The 24892-nt window shown below is 40.8% G+C and overlaps 1 protein-coding gene across 1 annotated transcript in view; it reads left to right on the top strand.

Moving 5' to 3' along the window:
• LOC117440777 (zeta-sarcoglycan) overlaps positions 1-24892 on the top strand; it is a 568571-nt gene that overhangs the window by 529755 nt on the left and 13924 nt on the right. Inside the window, exon 7 of the mRNA XM_034077045.1 lies at positions 3504-3627. Coding sequence (XP_033932936.1) covers positions 3504-3627 — 124 coding nt within the window. The remainder of the gene's footprint in view (positions 1-3503; positions 3628-24892) is intronic.

Raw genomic sequence — 24892 nt, 5'->3', positions numbered from 1 at the left:
CAGAGGGCCTAGAGGGCCCTGACGGCTCGCCACTGCGACCAAGGGAGCTTTTTTCTATTTGCTAATGTTTGGTTCTTCAGATCGAAACCCCTGAAATTGAGAATTATTACTCACCAAAGGCCTGTGAGGAGAATATACATTTTCTGAAGGACATTACAGAGGAAGCTTGGTATGGTCACACCCAGACAACGTGCCTTTGGCCGAGGCACTGATGCTTGTTTATGTCTATCTGTTGATTGGCCACAGACTGAACACACGTCATAAATTCAGTATACCCTTTGGCTTGATACCTCTTCCCTCCAAGCTTCAATAGGGATTGGTAAACCAACCTTATGAAGTTCCTTTGAACAAAGCTTGTTGGGAAAGTACCCTTATGGTAAATCAATTGTTCTTATATGATCACTGTTTGATTACTATCTGAGCTTAACCACTGATTGTTTTAATGACCATTCTAAGTTCTGGAAAAAAATTAAATCACGCAGAACAAGAAGGTTTCTAGTTTCCCTCAAAAACGGAAGGTCAGTGATTCTTTTATTTCAGATACAAATGGTATGTCTAATGCCTTTAATGCTCACTTCAAAAATGCTGGTCACATTTTTGATGAGCAGAGTCATGACTCTCTGTATGGTCGTACTCACAGCCATAGTCAAGAGATGAACTCCCCTGTTTTTGATTTTGCTTCTTTCTCGGTCTCTGAAGTCTTACACAGTTTGCACTCAATTGATCCTAAAATGTATGCCGGGCCTGGCGGCCTAGATCCTTTCTTTTTTTAAATTGCAGCTCAGATTATAGCTCAACCAGTTACTGATATTTTGAATCTCTCCCTGTCCACTCACACACTGCCAGCTGTGTGGAAGCAAGCTCTGGTATCGGCCCTCTTGAAAGCTGGTGATCCCACTGAGTTGAATAACTATCGTCTTATCTCAAATCTTTCTGTGTTATCAAAGACTCTTGAGTCCCTAGTTTCTACTCAGAAACAACTTTTTTTAAATTCACACAACATCCTTAACTCTATGCAATCTGGATTCAGATCAAAGCACAGTACTGTGACTGCCAGTCTGAAAGTCTTAGACGATATTAAGGCTGCTTTGGATAACAACATATGTTTGTGTTGCATTGTTTATTGACTTAGCCAAAGTATTCAACACTGTAGATCACCACATTCTGTCTAATGTTATGTTGATGTCTCGTTTAGGTCATAACGCCATTTGCTGGTTTCAGAGTTATCTAACCGACCGTATTCAATGCGTCAGGTTGGGTAGTACTGTCTCTGACCCTGTCACCTTGGAGAAGGGAGTTCCACAGGGCTCTATTTTGGGGCCCTTGCTCTTTTTATTATATGTAAACAATATTTGTAATCAGATGCAATTTTCTACCTATCATATGTATGACACTATTGTATACTCATGTGCTCCTTCTCTGGATATGGCCATTTCTAATTAAAAAACAGATTTCATCACGTTACAGCATGTGCTTCTTGATTCGAAACTGCTATTGAACAGTAAGAAAACCAAAGCAATGCTCTTTGCTCCCAAGTCAGCGTCCTCTTGCATTTCCATTGACACCCTTGATAGCGTCTCCGTTGAGTTTATCGATACATACAAATATTCGGGCTTTTGGTTGGACAGAAATCTAAACTTTAAACACCACATTGAAGTTCTAACTAAGAAATTGAAATGCACTCTTGGCTTCCTTGATAGACTTAAATGTTGTTTTTCAACTTCTTCCCATAAAAGGTTGATCTCTGGCTTATTCCTGTCCCAGCTTGACTACGGTGATACAATTTATAGATTTGCCTCTCCCACTATTTTGGCCAAACTTGACCCACTCTACCATGCTGCACTGCGATATATATCAAATGCACTCTATACAGTAGGACTCATCATTGCAAACTGTATAGCCTAACTGGATGGTCCTCACTTACTATGCGTAGGATGCAGCATTGGTTTTATTAATGTATAAAGCCATTTTAGGTCAGCTTCCACTGTACATATGTGCCAGATTTGCTCCAGTTTGTGACTCTTAGAACCTCAGATCCAGTGCCTGGATACGGTTCCAGGTACCTGCTGTGCGGACTGAGGCTGAAAAAAGGAGTCTTTTTTATTATGGTCCTTGGTCTTGGAATGACCTTCAATCACGCCTTAAACTGACGGCACTTGTCCCTATAGCCTGTTTTAAATTGAAGTTGTCTGAGGTCCTTACCACCAGCTGCTCTTGCAGTAATAAGTAGTACCTTTCTTACTGTCCCAAATGTGCACAATGTACTGTAGTGACTGCTTTTCGTTTTGTTTTTTTTGTTTACTTAGTTGTGTTCTCTGTATTTTATATGTCTGTGTTATGTGTACAAATGTGTAACGTTGCTGCCTTCTTGGCCAGGTCAGCATTGTAAATGAGATTTTATCTCAATGCTTTTTATCTGGTTAAATAAAGGTTAAATAAAATAAAAATGTTGTTGTACTCACTCTTCATATATTGTAATTCTGTCTGCTTTGCTGAAAGTGCTCTTTTTTTTATTTCAGTTGCCAACATGCCCTTGACCAAAGCCCTGTGCTTATCCAACACCACCAAGCTGTTTAATCATCTCATATTGTTTTCAACTTTAAGCCGCAGGCTTAGTTACTGACCCTTTACGCTCCAAGGGGAATGATGCCAATCATGGCTGTAGCTCTTTGGAGCAGTGCAGTATAACAATACTTCATTCTTCATATTCATTCCTTTAGGTTTTATGAAGGACAAAGTAAAACATGACGGTTAAAATATGAATGAAAACTCAGTTGTTCTTGAATAAAAGTGTCACTCAACTTGCAATCAGCTTTTTGTCCGTTAACAATTCCCAACATCACTTTGTGTTGTTGAGCCAGAATCCCTGAGAGTGCCCATCATGTCACTGAGAACCTTAAAATCAGTTTATTTAGCCAGTTATAGATAGGTTGTTTAAATTATCTTGAATTACAGTAATTCATTTATTAAGAACATTGTGGTGTTGATATATTCCTGGCTTATACAGACAATTTTAATTGCATGATTATATGTCATTTTGAGAGGTTCTATTTTCATAGAAGTCACTGTAACCAAATTTGCTTATTTGGAAACAATCCAACACGAATAAGACATGAAACATGCAACAAATATGCATTTACTAATTAACTATTTTGGTTTTAAATAGTGTATTCAAGAAGCAGCATGTCTTTTTTATGTTTTGCTTCATGTAATTCCAGAGGGGTATACTCCACGGAGGTCTTTTGTCATGACTAAACATTGACTCAGAGAGTCTTGGTTTTCCCTTTGTTATTCTAGCTTTACCTGTACAACCATAGCCTTATTCTGCTTTTGATTGAGCAGCAGGGGGATTGAGAACACTGTCAATTCATTATTAATCCTGTTGTAATAGTCGAATGGTAGCTCGAGCATCAGGCCAAAACCCAGATATCTGTTCACTTTATGTGTCTGCAAGTGTATTTTCCAGGTTTTCAGCATGACTAAAGTGTGTTTATTGTTATCAGGCTGGAGTCACCAACTCGCACCCTGACCCTGGAGGCCCCCAGAGGGGTGGAGGTCAACGCTGGAGTGGGAGACTTCACAGCGTCTTGTAGGAAAGACCTCCTCTTGCAGTCCTCAGAAGGAGAGGTGAGTGTGTTGACATCTGGGGCTTGTGTTTGTAAGTGAAAATGTGTGTGAGAATGAATTGATCATTATGTTATTTATTTTTTAAAATACAGGTCATGTATGAGTCTCTGTTGTGGTGTGTGTGAGGTATAGAACAAATAGCTATGTTTAAATACAAGGGACAACACAAACCAAAATAGTGAGGTTTGTGTGCATGTGCATTTACTTGTGTGTGTCTTCAGAATCTATGGCACACTATAGTGTTGGGCCGCTTCATTAAAGTACCTTATTAGGCTAATGAGCGTCATCAATCCAGGCGACCTTGTCCTCCTTTTCTCCCCTCCTCCTCTCATCCCTCCTTTCTTCCCCATTTCTATTTGGGAGAAGTGACTTCATTAAAGCTGGTTTGATGAGGTTCCCTGTCAGTTGCTGCTGCTGTGTTTGTGTGTCCATGTGTGTGTATCATTGTTAGCCTGCTATCTCACTGTCAAGCTCTCTGCATAGCAGCCTGCCACGTTTGGTGAGTACAGAAGTAGACATTATCCTTGTGTGTGTCTGTGTGTGTGTCCGTGTGTTGGCATATGTGTGTATATGCATCAGCCTGCCATGTTGCGTGTCCGCTGGAGCATGGGTTGTCATTAACTCAGTAATTAACAGAAGAATGGCCCCCTCGTGTACCTCGCACTTACTGTCATTGTCAGTCATGCACAAAAACACACACACACACACACACACACATACATACAGACACACACATAGATACAGAAGTCCCTGAAAACAACAGAAAAAGTATAATGCTACGAGTCTAGACTAATTTCTCATTTCCTGCCCTCTTTCAAAAATATGTTTTACCTCTGGCTTATTTGTAATCAAATAATAAGACAGAATGTTTTGGTGGAAATTCCACACTTAATCACCTCCTGGTCAAATATGGTGTATTTTTAAAAGATATTACTTATTTGCATACAGGCAGAATGGCATAGAAAGGCATTGCCCTTTAATGTAGATGTACTAAATTAAACAAAATACTCACAAAAATGATGAACCTAACACAACAAAGAAATGGTTAGATAGAGACAATCAACTGCTGGTGCAGTTACTAAGTTTTCTTAAGTGCAATTTCATGGAAGTATTTCCATTTGTTGGGAAATGTGGCACTTTTAATTTTTTTAATTTTTTAATTCAATATCTATAGCTCATTAGTGTGTCAGGTGGATTGATGTATTATCATCCAAGCTGCAACGGATCAGTCAACAATTATTTTAAAATTAGTAAATCTCCATCCCACATGTTTGTTAAAGTACTTCACAACCTTGAAGCTGTGGATGTCATGCAAAACAACATATACTTGGCTTTTGTCATACTCAATTAATAATAAACATTTGAATATATCCCACAGAATCAATTTGTATATAATCCAAGTAATCGAGAACCAGGAAGTAGAAAGTAGTATCAAAGTATGTAGGGTGTCAGTCAATTAGGTGGGTCCAAAAACACTGGACTTCATATCAGGTTATGTGCAGGATTACTCTTAATCAGAGGTCGCGTTAACCGAATATTTTCCGTCTATGACGGATTTTTCTTAACAATCTGAAAGCAGACTCGGAACAGTGCCAAAGTTTCACCGCAGCGAGGCTCCGGTGTTATGCCGTGTTATGCATGTCCGCCTAAAAGGAAATGATATAGTTTCCAAACCTAACTTTGCCGTACAAATCATTTAAATGTCTGTGAATTTTGCCGTGCGCGCTCCCGCGAGGTGCAGTGGCGCTAACAGTTCACGAGCGTGCAAAGCAATGGAGGCAAAGCAACACGACAGAACCACAATGCAGTTCGGCAAAGCATGACGTGCCAGTACAAGCTCTAGCCAATCAAACCGTGTGCTTGTGTGTCCGGGACGGGAGATTAATGTGATTGGTTGTTGGTCCATGCCAGACACGCCCACCGGTAAGCTTCAACACGACGCTGCCGTGTGGACGTTACGTGACAATCCTGTCCGTCAAAATGACGGGCAGTGAAAAAGTCTAGCGCAACCTCTGCTCTTAATAGAAGAGTTTTTCATCATAATGGTATTACTGGTAGTTGGATAGGAGGTTGAGTAGAGGAAGTACTTAAAACTCAAGGTGAGTCCTTGTTCCAAAGATTGGGTAGTGTCTTCTAAGGAAATCATTTTGGGGGCAGTTAGTTGCCTGAGTCTGAAGGTCTGACAGGATTTGTTTTTATCCTGTTGTTATGGTCCATGTCAGGCACTTCCCTTTATGGAGGGCAGAAATCACCAGCTCAGCGGTGCTCATGACATATTGAAGTGTGTCCTTCAGCCGAGCACAAGGGGTGCCGCTGTCAGAGAGGGACAGTTGTTATAATTCATGTTGGGGTTTGCAGCTGTGGTTGCCTTTTTGCATTGTGGTGTGTGTGTGTCAATCATATTGTTATGGCTCCATTTGACTGAATAAGACCCTTTGCCTCTTATTTAAACTTCCCTTCTCCTTTCCCTGTCACTCCTCTCACATTTCCATGTTACCTCTCTACTTGTCATATCTCTCTCCCATGTTCCCCCATTTTCTACTTTCTTCCTTCTTGCCTCTAACTCCTCTCATCTCGTACCATCTCCCTTTCTACCCTTCTCTTTTGTTCTTTTGGTTGTTATTTTAACTGTCTTCTTCTAAATCTTCTTCTCATCCCTACGCCCCCCGCCTCTCCTTCTCAGCCTCACAGTCCTTCATCTCTTAGTAACCCAGCCTATCTAATTAACTTTCCACTGCCAGGGTTATACATCACTCTGGCTGTCACTTCCCAAGGAACAGGGAGGGGATTACAATTGTTACCTCTTTTCAGTCATCTCGTTCTTTCTCTCTCCCTCTGTTTCATGTATTATTTTGTCTCCGGCTGTTTTGTTCATCTACTCTCTCTCTCTCACGCTCTTCCTATGTCATTCCTGCATACATAGATGTCCCCTTATTGATGGTGAACAATAGCACGAAACAGTCTGTAACAAGGATTGTGGGGTGGGACCTTGGAGAGACTTGGAAAAAATGAAGGACAAACCTCACCAGCCCTACGATGGCACCCGTTGGCCAGATAGAACAGAACTATGAATAAATGAAAAACCTCTGTTCACTTAGGTAGAACTCAAATACAGCTCAACATGTCCTAGAATAAATGCATTTGTGATCTTATAACTCTTATTCATGTGATTAACTTTAACAATCAAACTGTCAAATATAATTAAGACTTGATGTCAAACTGCGTTCTAAACAGTAAAGAGTGAGACCCCTGTCGAGCTGGACCACAAGGAACTTACATGAAGATTGATATTAGGGATGCCCCGATTGACGAGCTACTGATCAATCAATATACAATATCAAGATACGGTACTGGTATATTAGCCTGAATTCCTATAAATGTTTACATATCATTTTGATACCGTCTCACTGCTAGATTTAACACTTCCTTGATTCATTATATGCAGTTCAATAAAACGTTATCATTTCACATCACCTCCTGCAGCTATGCCCTTTTTTAACCCCATCGAACTCTGCATGCTCCTGGCAGATATACAGATTTGTCCTGACCATGACCGGAATACAGGGGCGGACTGGCCATCTGTAGAATCTGGAGAACCACAGAACGGCCGGTCATCAAGGGCCGTTGACGGCCGGCCGGTCCTTTAAAAAAAAAAAATGTGTTTAACGTCATCATTTAAGTTGCGCTGACGGCCGACAGAGGGCGACAGAGGCCGCTAATGCAGTTGTGTGGTTCTTATCTGTTAAAATCACACACAAAGAAGAAAAAAGACCGGCCACACGAGGAGAAGGGGTTTGTCACCCCCGCGGCCGACAGGGAGAATGAAAAAACATGGATACAAATTAAAGAAAACGAAAAGAAAAAGGTGGGGCCGAGAAGGTAAGAGAAATAAAGGTGAAGTCACTCGCAGGTGAAGCATATAAATGTCGCAAATTGACAGACCTTTTTGGCAGCAGCGCTGCTACAAGCACTATCATCAGCAGCTTAGAACAAGTGCAAGATGATGAAGAGAATGATGAGGACGCAAGTTCAGATATACTGCCAGCCAGGGGCGTCGCCTGGACCTGAAAACATTCGGGGCTTAGCCCACAGTGGCGGCAGCCGCAGCGCTACAGTGGAATTTTCTACTGCAACACTCCCCACACGCACACACAGTACGCCCGCGACTGTTACAATGAAGGCTCGATAATCAGCTCACGGCATATAGGCAGGAATAAGTGCTATTTTTTATGAGTGGGGGGCGGACCTCACCTTCTCTCGGGGGGTCCGGGGGGATGCTCCCCCAGGAAGATTTGTTTTAAATATTGAAGTTAAAAGCATCAATCTGGTGCACTTTGAGAGCAACATTAAGAGATCTATGGATACATCTCTCAACACCCAGATGAAACAGAACTGTAAACAGATTTTCTTTTTCTTTATGGATATTTTACAAATCACTCCCCTTTTAAACTCTATTCTTGTTTTACTGCCATATAGACTATAATGATCATATGAAGGTGTGCCACGGAAATAATCTTTTGAATAATTTGTGACCAAACCGTTTGAGACCCACTGAGATAACGGCGCATTCACACCAGACTTTTATAGTCCGGTTGAATCTAACCCTGGTGCGTTTAGCCGCTTGGTGCGGTTCATTTGGGTCGGTGTGAACGCAGTCCGAGACCTCTGAAGTGAACTAAACAACCGGACTCTGGTCCGCTAAAATAGGTGGTCTCAGAGCGCTTGCTTGCGAACTCTGGATCGGTTCATTACTGGTGTGAACCATAGACTGTATATATAAATGGACGTAGGGTCCGTGACGTCACCCATAGGATTCTGCAGAGTTGCCGTGAAGCCCTTAGTAGGCGGAGTCGGCCACTAACGGCTCAACAGTGACGTCAGAGTTCAACTCCCGCCTTCTCCAGCCTGCTCCAAATAAGGGCAAAGAGGCGGAGCTGAGGCGGAGCCGAGGCGGGACCTGCTGCCACCGAGCTGGAAGTTCCAGAGCTAGCTGAAGCTACCAAGCTAAGCTAACATGCTCCCCATCTGCACGCTGCCATCGCATTTTACGTTTCTAAGGTAAGCGGACATGAAACTATTCAGCAAAACTATAAATAATAATCTAAGTTATTGAGTTTTTAGCATAATACTTCAGAATCTTAAAACCCCTTAACGTTTATGCAATTGTGCTAAATTCAACACTGGAATCAAGCAAATATTAATGTTTGCATGACATTAGTTATTTATATTTTGATATCACTTAACTATACGTTTAATACATTTAAGTCAAGCTAAGGTACATGTGATGGTAGCTAGTTAGTGCTCTTACCTGTGAGGCCTCCTCCAAACAGCATAATAACCAGACTGTATCATTAAAACTAAGTACCAGTTCTAGATCCTTGACTTCAGACAAACAATTCAAAAGACAACATTTATTTAAAGACCAATCTTTATTTGAAGGTGCCTCTTAACCTGAGATATTAGTTATACAGTAATAGTATTGACAATCTAAAAAAACGGAGCAACTCAACAGTCAACTTTATGTTTCTTATTGTCTAAAGTATTTATTATTTTCATTTTCCCCCTCTCATATTCAGTGTGGACGGATTGAGACAGCATGGTGTCCAGAGAGCTGCAGAGACTTCAGGGAGAAACCTCCGTGTGATGGACGTCCTGTCTGTTGGTTTGGAGAGGACTGAGGGTCTTTCCTCTGCGAGGAGGACCAGGGCTGATGGAGGAGTCCATGCTGGGCAAAGCTGATACCAACTGCACAGGCCTAGTCTGTCACGTTATTTGACTAACTGTGTTTACTTATACATGTAATAGGTTTACACCTTCTGTCCATATGTGCTTTTTATTTAAAACATTTGATTAACTTTTGGTTCACATTTCAATAAATTGTATTTGTATTTGCACTCCTTTTGTCCATTATTCTTACTGAAAATGTTAGATTACACATTCACATCTGACTGAAGATTGGCCCCATTTATTTGTGACGTTGCAAACTCTGCGGTACAAGGCACAAGTGATGTGAAGCTCATAAAGTGAGGCAAATAGAAATAATCAGCTGATGGAGTGTAGATGTGGAAATAGCTGCATTCGATCAGCTGACTGTTTTTACAATAAAAGTAGTTTCTTAGTGAATGTCCTGTACTGGTCTTAAGATCTCATAGCATCAGCTTTTAATGATCCTCTTGGATGTTCTTCTTGACCCTCAGAGAAGGAGAAGATGTCGTGTCTTTCAGGCATGTCCTTTCCTAACAAAAATGACAGGAAACATAAAACATATTATTGCAGAACAAGTGTGTTATTTATGAAAGCGGTGTGTTTGTGTGTTTAGGGGCTGTAGATATAATTATTTTGTAATTGTAAAAAAAAAATTGTATTTTAACAGTGAGCAATCAGATTATGAATGAACAGTATGAAGTTCATCAACATTGAAATATATGTTATTATCAAAATAATATTTAACTGTTACAAAACGTAGTGCAACTGTAGAAGCTTGCTCTGTTGTCTCACTGAAAGAATAACTTTTACCACGTTTTTACAGACAATATTGAGAGATAAATAGTAGCAGTACTCACTGTGTTAAATATCTTTGCCTTCAATACATTAAATTAGAAAGCTGACAAAGTCATATTGCTAAATATCTAAATGTAACTTTTTGCATGGAATAAACCCTCAACTTAACTGATGTGTAGGTGATCTGGTATTTAGTATTGTTTATGGAATGTATATCAGTGTATTCAAGTCAATACTTCATTTATTTAAACCAATATCTTTCTTGATTCTTTGTACAGTATGAAAAAAGAGTCTTAGTACCTGTGCTGAAGTTCACTGCTGTGAGGAGTCCAGTTCTGTCTCTCACTCTCTGGTCCAGCCTGTCTGCATCACCTGGACACCTTAAACAAACAGATATATATGTAAAGTACCATGTGTACAAACAATATAACTGATTCTCTTCTGTTGAACATGTTGGATTGTGTATTGTCCGAGTCAGGGTCCTTTTTATTTTACTGTAACTTTGGAAGTTGTGTTACCAATGCTTACTGTTTATGTGATACCCATTTGGTAATGCAATTAATAAAAACAACAAGGTTTGGGTTCGTTCCTCAGATGACTGTGACGTTAAGGTGTAAGCTCGATAATGAACTCCAGCTCAACCAACCATATTGTAATATCTAAGTAATCATCTTGAAATATGACATTAATAATTGTAATATACACACATCTTATTGTGAGGTTGATTTCACATACACTACTTCGACATTAGCTTGTCTACATACTCTAGCATAGCCAATTTAAATTAACCTTACATGCATCCAGTTCTACCTACATAATAAAATATCTCTAAGTTACAAGGATGTAACCTTATTTTATCAACCTCAAACAGAAGCCGTTTGTTCAACAGTATTATCCCACTTAACGCTTAACACTTGTCTATTTCGTTTTAACCTTTATATATACAGTCTATGATTTTAACTTGGAGGCTAAAATTAGCATCGTTAGCACCGATGTAGCTACCACTAGCTTACATGCTAACCCAAGCCTTACCATTCATTACGTAGCTGATTAAAATCATTAACACATAAATAAAGCACTCGCATTTTACTTACCGCATTCATGCACCGTCTGTTTTAACCGCAGAGCAAGTCACAATAGTCCGATATATAAGCATGAAGAACAAACAACTACGGCCGGCTACAAGTTGTGTTTCCTGGATGAGCTGAGCAGGCAGAGTCCCTGTAGCTAGCTTCACGGAGCAGCTAGCAGAGAGACAAGAAGCTAACAGCGGCAGGCACTTGACAGAGCCGTCACTCAATGTGACCACGCCCTAATTTATGCACAAACTTTAAGACCTAATATAAATAAAAAGGTCGCGTTAGAAAACAATTCACTCACAGATCCATAATCATGAAGGTGGAATCTAACTATATCGATAATAAAAATGTATGGAGCCAGGGAGAGAAACATGTTTTTTTCTGCTGTAAAGTTGGGCATTTTAACATGGGGGTCTATGGAAATTGCTCCTTTCTGCAGCCATCGCCTATCGGCCAATATATGAACTGCAGTGTGTGGCACTTCCGTATTGGCTTCCCGGCTCTTCCCCAGAGTTTGCCGCTTGGTGTGAACGCAGTCCGCACCAAAACATAGGAAGCGTAGTATTTACGTGTCACAAGAACGCGGATGTCTTCAAAAATCTTTAGCAAAAGAGTCTTTCAAGACATCCGCGGTTGTTCATTTAAAGAGTGAAGCAGAATGAAGTGTTGAACAGTGTTGTGTAAAGTAAAAATGCTCCGTAAATTACATAAAAGTAAGAACACCTGTCGTCGGTGAAACGCCCCTCCTTACTGCAGAACGTCTCTGCAGTATTATGTTATAATATTTTTTAACGGACATTGTCTGATTATATAATCATATGCGCGGGCCGCTAGTGTCTGTTGATCTCCAGATTAACAGCAACATGAGAATAACCTGCCGAAAGTGCCGATGCTCCATGGCGGAGGCTCCGGTAGAAATTGCCGGGATTTGCGTTTTTACCCCCTTAATGTCTGACCAATGGTTGAACAGCATTTCCGTGCACATGACTTGTGTTTAAAGTTTATAGTCCGTTTGAGTTTTTCCCGTGTGAACGCAAACCGAACCTTCTGAAAAATGAAACAATGTAACAAACTGTCATCTGGTGCGCACCAGAGAAGCGGACTATTAGCTCACCTGAGTCTCTCAGTCTGAGAGGAGAGGACCATCCTCCAGATTGTTGTGGAACAAACAGCTCCTTATGTCCGTTAGTGCAGCTAGCTAACCAGATGCTAACAACACGGTCCCTCTCTCTCCCTCTCTCCCTGGCCCCGTCTCAGGTCGGTTAAGTGGAATCCTTGCGTCCCTCACTTGCGTCGTTTCCCTGCGTCTAGTCCCTCCCACCAGGGAAGCATGGGTTGCGTTCGGATAGTTTAAAAATCAGCTCCTAAGTTCTAACCCTATCTACTAGGATTTAGGAGAAGAGACTGCGGTACTTTAGAGAATCCGAATGCACTTTCACTATCCAACGTGTTTATGATGCGCCAGCGGACGTAATTTTGTGCGTCTGCTGCTGTGGGGAAACTAAGGAAACTACAGTTTTCTATAGCGGACTACAACATGGATGTATAATAAGAAGGAGGGACTACTGTAAACTCATCTAGAGACTCTGCACCGTGCTCTGATGCTGTTGTGTTATGCTTTATGAACGTGGACAACAGAGAAACATATTCTTCATGACCAAAGTTGGAATTGAAATAAAAAATGAAAGTGAAACTTATGCTCACCACCCTCTCCCTCCGGTCCACATTAATACAAATGATCCCAATACGTGTGATTGCATGAACTATGAAAATATCTTAAAATCAATACAAATGTATTTATTATAAACGTTAGTCCTTAACATCTATCACTGTGTACATCACCATTCAAACATCTTTTAAAAGTTGAACAAACCCCACACAGCTCAGTGAAATGTTGACTTTATTTGATAATTTCAGTAAAAACTAACGTTCATATTTCTCTTTTTGATTATAATACTGATGAACGTTCAAAACAAAGCACTTTGGCAACTTACCACATATGTTTTAAAAAGCTTAATAAGCACCGTAACTTTCATGATATAATTTCTCCGTCATAATCGTTTGTGTCCGTGAACGGCCGACTGTTGTGTGACGTCAAATGCTGCGGCTGCAAGGCATTGTGGGGCAGCATTTTCTCCTCTCCTTTCGGTTAGGGAGGTCCATTGGTTCCTAAGCTAAAGGAGGTTATAAAGGAAGTTTGAAACCTCCTTTCCTATCATCTAGAGGATTCGAACGAGAAAATGTATAAACGAACAATAGTTTGATTAATATTGATTAGAGTGCACAATAGAAATAAAATAATTGAGAGAAGAAAAAGAGATTATCTATCAAAACCCAGTTAGATTAACATTCATTGGATTGCACACTTTGTTTGTTTGTTTGTTTGGATATGTATCACATTAACATTTTAATAGCACTTAATGACTGACTGAATGGAAATGACAATAAATGAAAATGTAAAACGAAAAAAGCGATCATGAAAATGTTTCCAATAAATGAAGAAAATGATTTTTGACCACGTTGTTGTTCAGATATATCACATATGTGTAACTAAATGATACATTAATTGAAACAAAACACGGTATAAACTGAGGAGTGACTCCCGTGAGGTTCATGTATTTTCTTCACTCCGCTGGGAAACTGCTCTCATGTCAAGAAGCATCAGATCAGTGCATGCACTGCATCGTCCAATCAGTGAGCGATACACAGTAAGGGGGCGGGGCGAGTATCTGAGGATTTCATCGGAGGATGGTCTGGTGGTTCCTCGGTTATCGCTCATCCAATATCGCTCCTCGATCCTCGATCCTCGATCCTCGGTCCTCCAGCAAAAATAAGAGCCATGGGACGGTAATAAAGATGGCGCAGACAAATCAACTTCCGGTGAGACCGAGGACCGAGGAAATGAAAATAGTCGACCTGAGACGGGGCCCCTCTCTCTCTCTCTCGATCACACTGAATGCGCTATTGCCACACACACACAGAGCCGAGCTTGAATGACACAAGCACACGAATGCCCAGGCCAGGCGACGCCACTACAGCTAGCCTCCTGCGTTCATGATGAGGGACAGAGTTGAGCTGCTGTAAGAACCAACTCAACTGGCACATACAAGTGCAGGGCAAGAGCATGAGGTGGGTGAGAATTATCCCTTCAACTCAGTGGCGTTTTCTCCTGGAGGCCAAGGGAAGCCAGGCTTCCCCTGTTTTTTTGCATTGTAGTTATCATTTTAATAAATAAATAAAAACACTTTGTTTAGTTTCGGTAATTATTCTGTGCTGTGTGTTGCTGCCGGCCCATCTCTCCCCCATTCACATTGAGTATTTTAGTATTTTACAAAGAGTGAAACAGCGCCACTCTAGATGTTATGGTGAAACAGTAGATTGCACTCTCTGTTGCGAGAGGAGGCTAGTCGAAATTGGCTTCCGTTGGTGAAAAAAAGGAGGGATTGAAAAATCAGATGAGGCTCACATCATGCCCCTGCCAACCTGTGATTGGTCAGGGCCATGCCAAGACCAATCCAGAGGCGGCTGGCTTCCCTCACAATCCAATCAAATCGCATCAACTTCAGGTCGTACTGTAACTGTTATCACCGCCCTTAGAAAGTAGCAAGCAACTGAAGCAAGTGCAATTATGGAGGGTGGAGATTTGAAGTATTTCATCAAACATAATTTTACTAAACTTCCGCTACAGCAGCAACTAAAAATTAAATCTGATGACAGGCCAATGCCCAAACTGGAGCTGTGTACAGAGAGGAAAAAAGGAGCGAATCGGACGTAAAACTTTAAATAATAAAGAGCGGATTTCTAACATTTGACATTTCATGTGGCCGGACTGGGTCAGTTTCCAGGGCTGAATTTTAGTCACAGTCCGCCCCTGCCGGAATAGGTAGGACAATTACTGCCAACAGTTTACTAATTGTTCAGACCTGCATGTATGGTATGTTAGACATTTTCACTGCACAATCAATTGTAACATAAATTATATTTAACAACATAATTATTCTATTGTGTGCAAGCTGTTAGAAAGCTGTCTTCATATTCCCAAAAATAATGTGGACTCAGTCTTTTGTATTAAGTGATTCAATTGAGCGCCAGCAACTTAACTTATATAAATAACAATTAAACTGTTAAATGTTTTTACACTATTGACTGATCCTACTACAGTCTAGACTAGAGCACCACCCTGCTTACCTGTCAAGTTATAATAAGTCGATTATTTATGACAGTTGTTCCTGCTTTCTCAAACTCTGCAAGGATTGTGGGAGCTATCCTTTTTTGATCAGCGGGAAGGGCAGGATTCCCACTGCTAACTCTTAATCTAGTGTTCATTTTTGCTTTTTTTCCTGGAAAACTAATGGTTTCCCAACTTATAATGGTTTTAAATTGCTGCCATGTGCGTTGAATGGTGTATAAGACAAGTAGCATTCCCAGCAACAGACATACAGTATATCCACTGCCTATAGCCAAAGTCACAGATTAGATAATTTTATTTTTTGTATTGTATTATCAACTGCAAATTCAGAGATGGAAACATTACAAGATGCTGTTTAGTCTGAAAAGTGCCACGACTTAGCACAGCAATGGTAACTTTGCAGAAAATAAACACATTTGTAAAAGTTGTAAAAGGCAAAACACTTGTAACTTTTTCTTATATGTTTAAACAGATAGGCTACCGCTTCATTTATGTGCAGTGCAAAAAAACATCTCACCCACTGTCTGCAACGAATGTATCATCTCCCTGTCTACCAACACAGCCGTTTGAAATAGGTGGAAATTCCTCCACCCCTAAACAGAAAGGCTTATCCAAATAGTGTTTATTTGTATCCGTTCTCATACAAGCTTTTCCCCGACCGCTGACACCATCAAATGAACACAGGAGAGCGGATGACGGAGGATAGAAGGAGGATCGGATGAGTAGGAGGTGGAGGAGGATGGCAGAAAATAGATGTTTCTGTCGATTTTGCAGGAGAAAATAAAGGCGTGCAGGACAGCGAGGCTTAAAGCCAAATCAATGTTGTCAGCAACTGGCACTTAAGAAGGGGTCATTAAAGTTTAAAAAGTTTGGAAAGCTGCGCTGGAATTAGAGCCAAATGGGTTAGAGGTAGAGGAGCGCTTGCTTCCATTAAAATCAAAGCCAACGAGAGCTGACAGATCCTCTCAGGATTCCTGCAGTCCTCCTGGTTTTTTTTTTTGTATCAACTCTTTCACTCTCTCTCTCTATATCTTCCTTTCTATCCTACATTAATTCACTATCTCTCTTGCTTGTCCATTCATTTAATTCTCTCTTCAAGTTTGTTCACCCTCTCACTCGTCTCTTTGTTGATTGTCTCTACGGTAACTTTCCATCAATCTATCCCTTCTTCTTCTCGTCTCATGATATGCACTTTATGCACCCACAGCTCACACCCACATAAATCATTCTAATGTGTAGGCTACTATAGGACAGTAAACAAAAACAGTTTAAAAGGGGAGTGATTGGTAAAATATGCATAAATAAAAAGAAAGAATGCTAACTCGGTAACATAAGATAAGAATAATTAAAATGTAAATGATTTGCAGGAGAAAATAAAGGCGTGCAGGGCAGCGAGGCTTATACATCTCCCTTTCATATGAGTGTTGAGAGCTGTATCCATGAATTCATTGTGGGCTCAAAGTGCACCAGATTGATGCATTAAACTTCAACATTTTAAGAGACCTGTACAAAGTGGGGAATGACAGAAACAGTTTGAGAACCACTGCTACACTTACACTGTAAGGATTAGTAACATGTATTGTGTTTATGTGATGACATTTGGAGATGTTTAAACACAATGAGAAAATGTGCTAGCATTTGCGTTAGCATTCGCGCTAGCGTTAGCATACACGGTAGCGTTAGCATACATGCTAGCGTTAGCCATACTAGCCTGTATACATGCTAGCCAGCATTCTTTCACACACACATACAGGTTTTGGGCAGAGGGCGACACCGTACTTCCGGTATGCGCCATTTCACGTGAGGTGCAAGCAGAATATCATAGTCTATTGCCTTAATCAATATAGTCAGCTCTAAAATACCACATATATGCATTAGCATGATAATATTATTGTGACAAGTGGGGTATTCACCTGGTGTTTCCAGAAGATAGACGTAGATGCTGCCAAAATCGACGAAGGCCACTTTCGAGAGTCGTTTTTCCATACATCTGCAGGCAGTCTGTAAGGGCAATCGGACAACCCACACAGCTCTAGTTTATGCTGGTAATGACCTAGAGCACACCCCTCAAGTCCAGAGATGTAATCCGAAGACATGCAGCGATTTCTTCGGTCGTTAATTCAGAAAAAAAACCTAGTGCGCTCTGCCTGGCTATGTTAGCTAGCTGTTTATATTAGCACCTCCAGGATATTAGCACCTCCAGGAAAATGGCGTATTTGTATATATATATATATGGCGCACGTTGCATTGTGGGTAGCTCGTGACGTCACTGTGTGTGAAAGAATTAGCTATATTTACCTTGTTTACACTTAACGGTCCTATGTGTTAATCTAGTGTATGTTACATTTGCATGTATGAGATCATTAAGTGCCTTGTAACTTCTTTGTTTATAGTTTCACTCCGTTTGAATGTCAGTGGACTGCAAATAAGTCAATAAAGGAGCATGGCTGCTCATTCCATGGCTCTCAAAAGAGTAGTGATGGGTCGTTCGCGAACAATTCGTTCTTTTTGAACGTATCTTTGAAGTGAACGAGATGAACTGATTCCTCCCACAAAACGATTCGTTTGTTTGAGTCGCTGCCTTCCGCCAAAAGCTAAAGAGAAGCTGTTCGCGGACGACGAACTTAAAGAACTGGTGGAAACAGTTCAGAACTGTTTCCTACAGTTCTTCTACCTTATATCCCTTTCTTTCAAGAGGAGGGCCCCGTTAGGGCCCTTCCGAAATACTAGATGTTACATCTACACTGAGTTGGACTCAGTTAGACAACTACCACAAATACAATGAAGTACTTTACTGTTGGACTCAGTACTAGTTGGACTTCTACCACAAGTAGGCTACTATGAAGTTATTTTACTGTGTACTTTCAGTTATTCTCTGTCAAACTCCTGTGGCAGAAAATCATTTTATCTCTCATCAAATATAGCAGAAAACATGCAGTTTGACAGAGGATTAAAACTGTAAACAGAGCCCTCTCATCTGAGCTCCGTTACACACACACAGCAGCGGGACATCCTCCTCAACCTGTCCGCCATAAAAGCTTCAGAGGGCGGATAGCGGGGCTGAAGTCGAATAGTCCATTTAGCTTAGGAACCTTCCTAAAGGAGTGAAATGACCCGGAAGTCCCTCAGTGGCAGCCATGACAAGTGCCCTTCGAATTCTCTAGAATGATGAGAATGATAGGAAAGGAGGTTTCAAACTTCCTTTATAACCTCCTTTAGCTTAGGAACCACTGGACCTCCCTAACCGACAGGAAACGCGAAAATGCTGCCCCACAATGCCTTGCGGTCGCAGCATTTGCCGTCACTCCACAGTCGGCCGTTCACGGAAACAACCGATTATGACCGAGAAATTATATCATGAAAGTTACGGTGCTTATTAAGCATTTTAAAACATAGGTGGTAAGTTGGCAAAGTGCTTTGTTTTGAACGTTCATCAGTATTATAATCAAAAAGAGAAATATGAACGTTAGTTTTTACTGAAATTATCAAATAAAGTCAACATTTCACAGTCTTTACTGAGCTGTGTGGAGTTTGTTCAACTTTTAAAAGATGTTTGAATGGTGATATACACAGTGATAGATGTTAAGGACTAACGTTTATAATAAATACATTTGTATTGATTTTAAGATCTTTAGTTCATACAATCATACGTATTGGGATCATTGGTATTAATGTGGACCGGAGGGAGAGGGTGACGAGCATAAGTTTCACTTTCCTTTTTTATTTCAATTCCAACTTTGGTCATGAAGAATATGTTTCTCTGTTGTCCACGTTCATAAAGCAAAGCAACAGCATCAGAGCACGGTGCAGAGTCTCTAGATGAGTTTACAGTAGTCCCTCGTTCTTATTAAACATCCATGTTGTAGTCCGCTGTATAGAAAACTGTAGTTTCCATAGTTCCCCCAAAGCAGCAGACGCACATTCATGACGTCCGCTGGCGCATCATACACATGTCGGATAGTGAAAGTGCATTCGGATTCTCTAAAGTACCGCAGTCTCTTCTCCTAAGTCCTTTTGAATTCTCCTGTCCACTATCCCTTAACCCCGTGACGTTTCACTCAGAGGTCAAGGAATAGACGATAGGGTTAGAATTTAGGAGCTGATCTTTGGACTATTCGTTTGCAGCCCTGGGCTCCGTAGCGTCCAGCTAGCTTAGCCGCTAGCTTAGAGATAAATACACACAGCGTTGTATTCTCCTCCCGCTGTCGGCCCTAAAAGCTTCAGAGGGCGGATACCTGAGCTCCATAGCGTCCCGCTAATGTGAAACACACACACAGAGCGGGACATTCTCCGGCCCTAAAAGATTCAGAGTTTAATGCTTTGGGATTTAAGTTAGGCCACATAGTACGTGCATGGGTTTGAAAATATAATGTGCTAGCCTGCTATCAGGCACACATTTATGAGATTTAACAATGGCCAATTATATTTCTTAAATAATATGTAGCCTATTCCCAGAGCATAATTTATGGGGCAACAAGGTGAGGTGTAAAATGTGTTTTAATATCATAGATTTTACGCCAGCAAACTTCTTGTACGGACTTCGGCAGTAGTGAAGACTCACTGAACGAATTAAGTACAAAGACGAATCGTTCGCGAACGTGCAAATCACCAGAAGTCGTTCGCGAACCGGTGAACGAATCTTTAAAGTGAACTGAATCAAAAGATTCGTGTCCCCGAAGGGAATCTAAATGCCCATCACTACAAAAGAGTTTGGCTGGCTGGCTAAACTGGTTAAGAGATGTCTTGTAATGCACTGTTTAGGAACATGTGACCCAAGTTTTTAATTCATTGCATAACTACACCGTAGTTGTGTATATGATATGTCAATAAACCTTTACAAATCTTGAAATCTTAAAAGGGATGTGCAAAATAGCCATTGTATACAGTTTTTAATGAACGATTAGAGAATAACGAGTAATGAATATGCTTTATAGAGATCTCCAGATACATTTTTTGTATTCTCAAGCACCCACTATCAAATATCTCGCCTGATTGTTGGCACTTGACAATCACTTTCCCTGAATTTGACTAAGGTGTAACTAAAGTCTAATTTAAGGGTTTTATATATTTCACATCATTAATCAGAATCTGCAAAATAACTCAAATACATGTAGTGGAGTAAAACTACCAGGTTAACCTCTGAATTGTAGTGGAGTAGAACAAAGTAGTACATGCTGCTGTAACAAAAACATTTCCCAATTTGGGATCAATAAAGAATATCTTATCTTATCTTAAGATGATCGATGCTACTGCCATATTTGCAAAATGTGCCTCTGAACCGTGACAAGTGCATTTTTCAGGCTTATCAATTAACAACAGGAGGGGTCACAGACATAAGACCAGCTGTTAAATAAATATCTGCTGACCTGAGCTGTCATCTATTTCGTATCCCCAAAACCCCCAGGTATGTGCACAGTTTAATACTGGCAACGTCTAATTATGATAAAATACGAAAACTTCTTTTAAAACTACAATTCCCAGTAGAGACATAGGACATTTTACGAAAACAAACAAATAGCCAGCATGTAGTTATGGGGGGAGGGTGGGGTAGACTCGTTCAAATCGTGCTTTGGATAGTGTGCCGTCGATGGGCTTCATTCCGTTTCAAAGTGCTGTTTGGTGCTCGGCGTAACCTTGGTGCACTGCCACTCCAACATCCAATCACAAAGCCTGAGGACTAATCAAGGGGTTTGTCGAGCAAAGCGGTCTGGCTCGTCCCAAACGATAGCTGAGGATTATTGGTAGTGTAGTGTCTTCGGCAATCCTAAACTCCGAAAAAAGTATTTGTTTCTCAGAATTGAAGGGGAACAACACAAAAGCATTGTACACAGTTTAAACCAATTACTGTTGTGTAATTAACGAGGATAATCTGGTGTTTTTGAGTTGGTGAGTAGTGCATATCACTGTAAAATCAATCGACAGTAAGGAGAATTCTTACTTCCGGGTGTAAAATTATCCGTTATCCAATGGGAATGGACGCTCACATTGCCTTTAACTACCGCCGAGATGGACGGATGCGGTGCTTCCCTGAGCATCAAATACCGCAACCAATGGGAATACATTGCAATCAGTTGAAAGCTCTTTGCGTCCGTTTATGAAGCTGAAGGAGACTCGGTGCGTCACAATTGCACGCCAACGGACACTGACCAAGCGTCGCTCTTGGACGATCAGGGAGTGAGACTGTGTTGGTTCCCAACCTGTGGGCCACAGCCCCCTAGTGGGCCGCGAATGCATTGCAAGTGGGCCGCCAAATAATTTGCAAAACATTGTGATTTGTGTGGAAACAATTCATTATTAAGATTTATTTTAATTTTAACCTTTTTTCCTTTCTCTTTCTTGATCTTCCTCTGCAACTATCATCACAGTCCTTGACAGCGGTCTGTACTACTGGATTAACAATGTGTCACTTGTTCTGAATTGAGCAATCAGAACTTTATTTAGCCTCCGTAGTGTTTATAGTTGAATGTGGGCCGCAAACATTTGTTAGATTCTTAAGTGGGCCCTGAGTTGAAAAAGGTTGGGAACCGCTGCCCTAGAGTATTAATGAAGGCCAGGTATAATTCTGTCCCTTTCTAGTGAGAGTACAGTAAAGATCTTTACTGGTAAAGTGGTGGTGAAATCCACTACTGCCATATGTGCAGATTTAGTTGTGACTACGGCTGCTTGGTATTGTTATTAAGGGGGCTGTTTTACAAAACTAATTCTTGCAAATGGTCATACATTTGTGTATGTACCATCTATACTGCACGGATTTCTTTATATATTAGTTATATTTAGAGGTGAAGAAACACGAGGTGTCCTGTTTCCTGTTATTAATCAACATAGACATGGAGATGATGCATTTATATTATAAAAGCTTAGAAAACGGTGCACATCATTTGACATCACTTTGATGAAAAGGAAGTTGTTCAGCACATCAACACTGTTACAGTATATTATATATAGAAAATAAGGGTGATTGCTGCTTCTACCTCAAGTGTGTGTTTTTAGTTTTATCTCACTTGACTGCTCACCTGAGAAGCCGGCCTCTCCAGCTATGGCTCACCAGACACATGTCTCTGTTAATAATACCGTTTGTTCTTGAAGTGTATAGGTTGAAGAGGTCCAGGTTTGTTATCACCTTAGAAACAACAGAAGAAGACTGATCGCCTCACAAGAGAAGAGTGGATGGTGTAGTTGTCAGGATGTGCCAATCAAAGCAGTGAGTCTAAATATAACGCAGTATTTGAGATGGGTTTATGCTGGAAAACCGGACAGTTGCATTTCCTCTCTGGTGTTGGAAGCTAATGAGCAGAAAGAATACAGACGAGGTCAAACCAAAGTCAGCCTCATTCCAGAATAAACAATAGCAAGTAAACAAAGTTTAATTAATACCTTTAATATACGGCATTACACCTTGTAAAAGTTGAACACCAATGGCTTCTCTGTAATCATTATCTTAAAGACTCTTCAGAGATGTAATAAAACCAGAGTGCCAGGCATGCACATTTGCATTTGTTCTCCTGATAAGCATAAAAGTAACAATTTGAGTTAGCTTCACTCTGCTGCTGACTGAAGCGAGTTAAAATCGGGTTAACTACAGAAACTTTAAACAAAGTGGAGTTTTATTGTTTGTTGACACAAGGCTGGGGTTTATTAACACGCTGTAGCCTGGAGGTGTTATTGGGCTGGTACACTGGGACTGGATTTTTTTTTTTCTCACTGCTTGTTGTTTTACCTGCGGGTATGGCAGAATGGTGGGTGAATTACAATGCTAGCAGGGGGTTACTCCCCTGTCGTACACACTAATGCTGTTGAGTCATAGCAAACATATAAACACGAACATATACAACAACACACAAAAATAAGCACATACACTTAAACAAGTGGATGCAATAGACTAGAAGTACACACACACCCCCATAGAATATAGCCACATGCACACTCACCAACTCAAACACCCAAATGCACAGACACACAGAGCATGTATAGTCAGGGATGTACACACACACACACACACACACACACATGAGTGCACTCAGATCACACTGTTGTCCCCGCCTTTCTCAATCTCTAGAGCTTCCATGTTTACTTCCAAAACTTCTTTTCATCATCCAACTCAACTCTTTGAGGGTCTTCATCTACGTGTGTGTGTGTGTGTGTGTGTGTGTGTGTGTGTGTGTGTGTGTGTGTGTGTGTGTGTGTGTGTGTGTGTGTGTGTGTGTGTGTGTGTGTGTGTGTGTGTGTGTGTGTGTGTGTGTTGGGGGGTGGGGGATAGCAGATTAGTTGATACCTGCCAATAGCTGAGAGAAAAGTGTGATTAACGTTGGAAAATTCATTAGTTTCACGGCCCGAGGCGATCATTATAAATGTGTGTGTGTTAGTTATTCCATCAGTCTGATGTAACTCCTCATCAGTATTTCGTTGTGTGTGGGAGTTGTGTCTGTTTCTCTCTCTCTCTTATTTGTGCTATCGCAACTGTGTTACGTGTTGTGCGTTTTATTCATGCCTACCTGTAGATGCAGTCATGAAAGCATTTGTCTGTGTTTGCAGTTGTGTGTGTGTGTCACTGTATGGTACAGTAGAGCAGGCTGATATGACTTTATGTCCCATTTGTTACTACACTGTCAGTCTCTCTCCTGCCTCTGTCATTTAGTCCATTGTCAGCTCCCATTCCAGCGTGTGTCCATTCAAGGCGCCTAATGGTCTTTGTAATGCACTCAGATAGCTTCACAACCTCCCACCTATTTGTGTTGGTGGAGTGGGTGCGTATGTTCCATGTGTGAGTGCAGGGGGAGCAATAGAGAGAAAGAAAATAAGAAAGGAAGTCAATGTGAGACGAGGCTAGGCAAGTTGTGTGTTTTTCTGTGTGCACGATTCTGTGTGTTATTGAGTCTGTGTGGTGCTGGTGAAATGTTACTATTATTGTCCTTCAACCTCTGTCACCGCTCCCTCTCTCTCTCTCCACTCTTCTCTCAATCCTCTCAGACAAAGACTTTCAAGTTGACACTTTCTAGTCCACTTTGCTTCCAGGTCATTATAATTTTATGCTGGCCTGCCCCAAGTTTGTGCGGAAATTCTGATAGCATAAGCAACACATGCTGCTTTCTTTGTTAGGCAATCGTAGCAAAGCAACTTGAATTCATTATCCTTAATACTTCAATTGTCCTTTGAGCCCATTATATTTTGTTTTCAATCAGAACACTAAAATTGATAGGGTACAGGAAACAGGATATCAGTTTTCTGTTTGTCTTTTTCCTTAGAAAAAGTGATTTGGTGAGAAATCTAATGCAAGCTGAAAACATTAATATCACATTCGATCTGCTTCTATGACTATGACATTTGTATGTATGCTACATACACATTTTAAAGCAGGCACACAAGTGCTTTCAAAACATTGGTACTATTTATTTGCATCTTGTTGGAAAGTGTATTTACTTTTTTTGTTTAATGAACCAGGTGAAAGGGACTGTCATTTACTCCCCCAGAGAAAGCTAAAATCGGGAAATTTCATCAG

The sequence above is a fragment of the Pseudochaenichthys georgianus genome, chromosome 1, assembly GCF_902827115.2.
Source record: "Pseudochaenichthys georgianus chromosome 1, fPseGeo1.2, whole genome shotgun sequence".
Taxonomy (NCBI): Eukaryota; Metazoa; Chordata; class Actinopteri; order Perciformes; family Channichthyidae; genus Pseudochaenichthys; species Pseudochaenichthys georgianus.
Note: the sequence above shows the minus strand (reverse complement) of the source record. Positions and strands in the feature narration are given on the sequence as shown.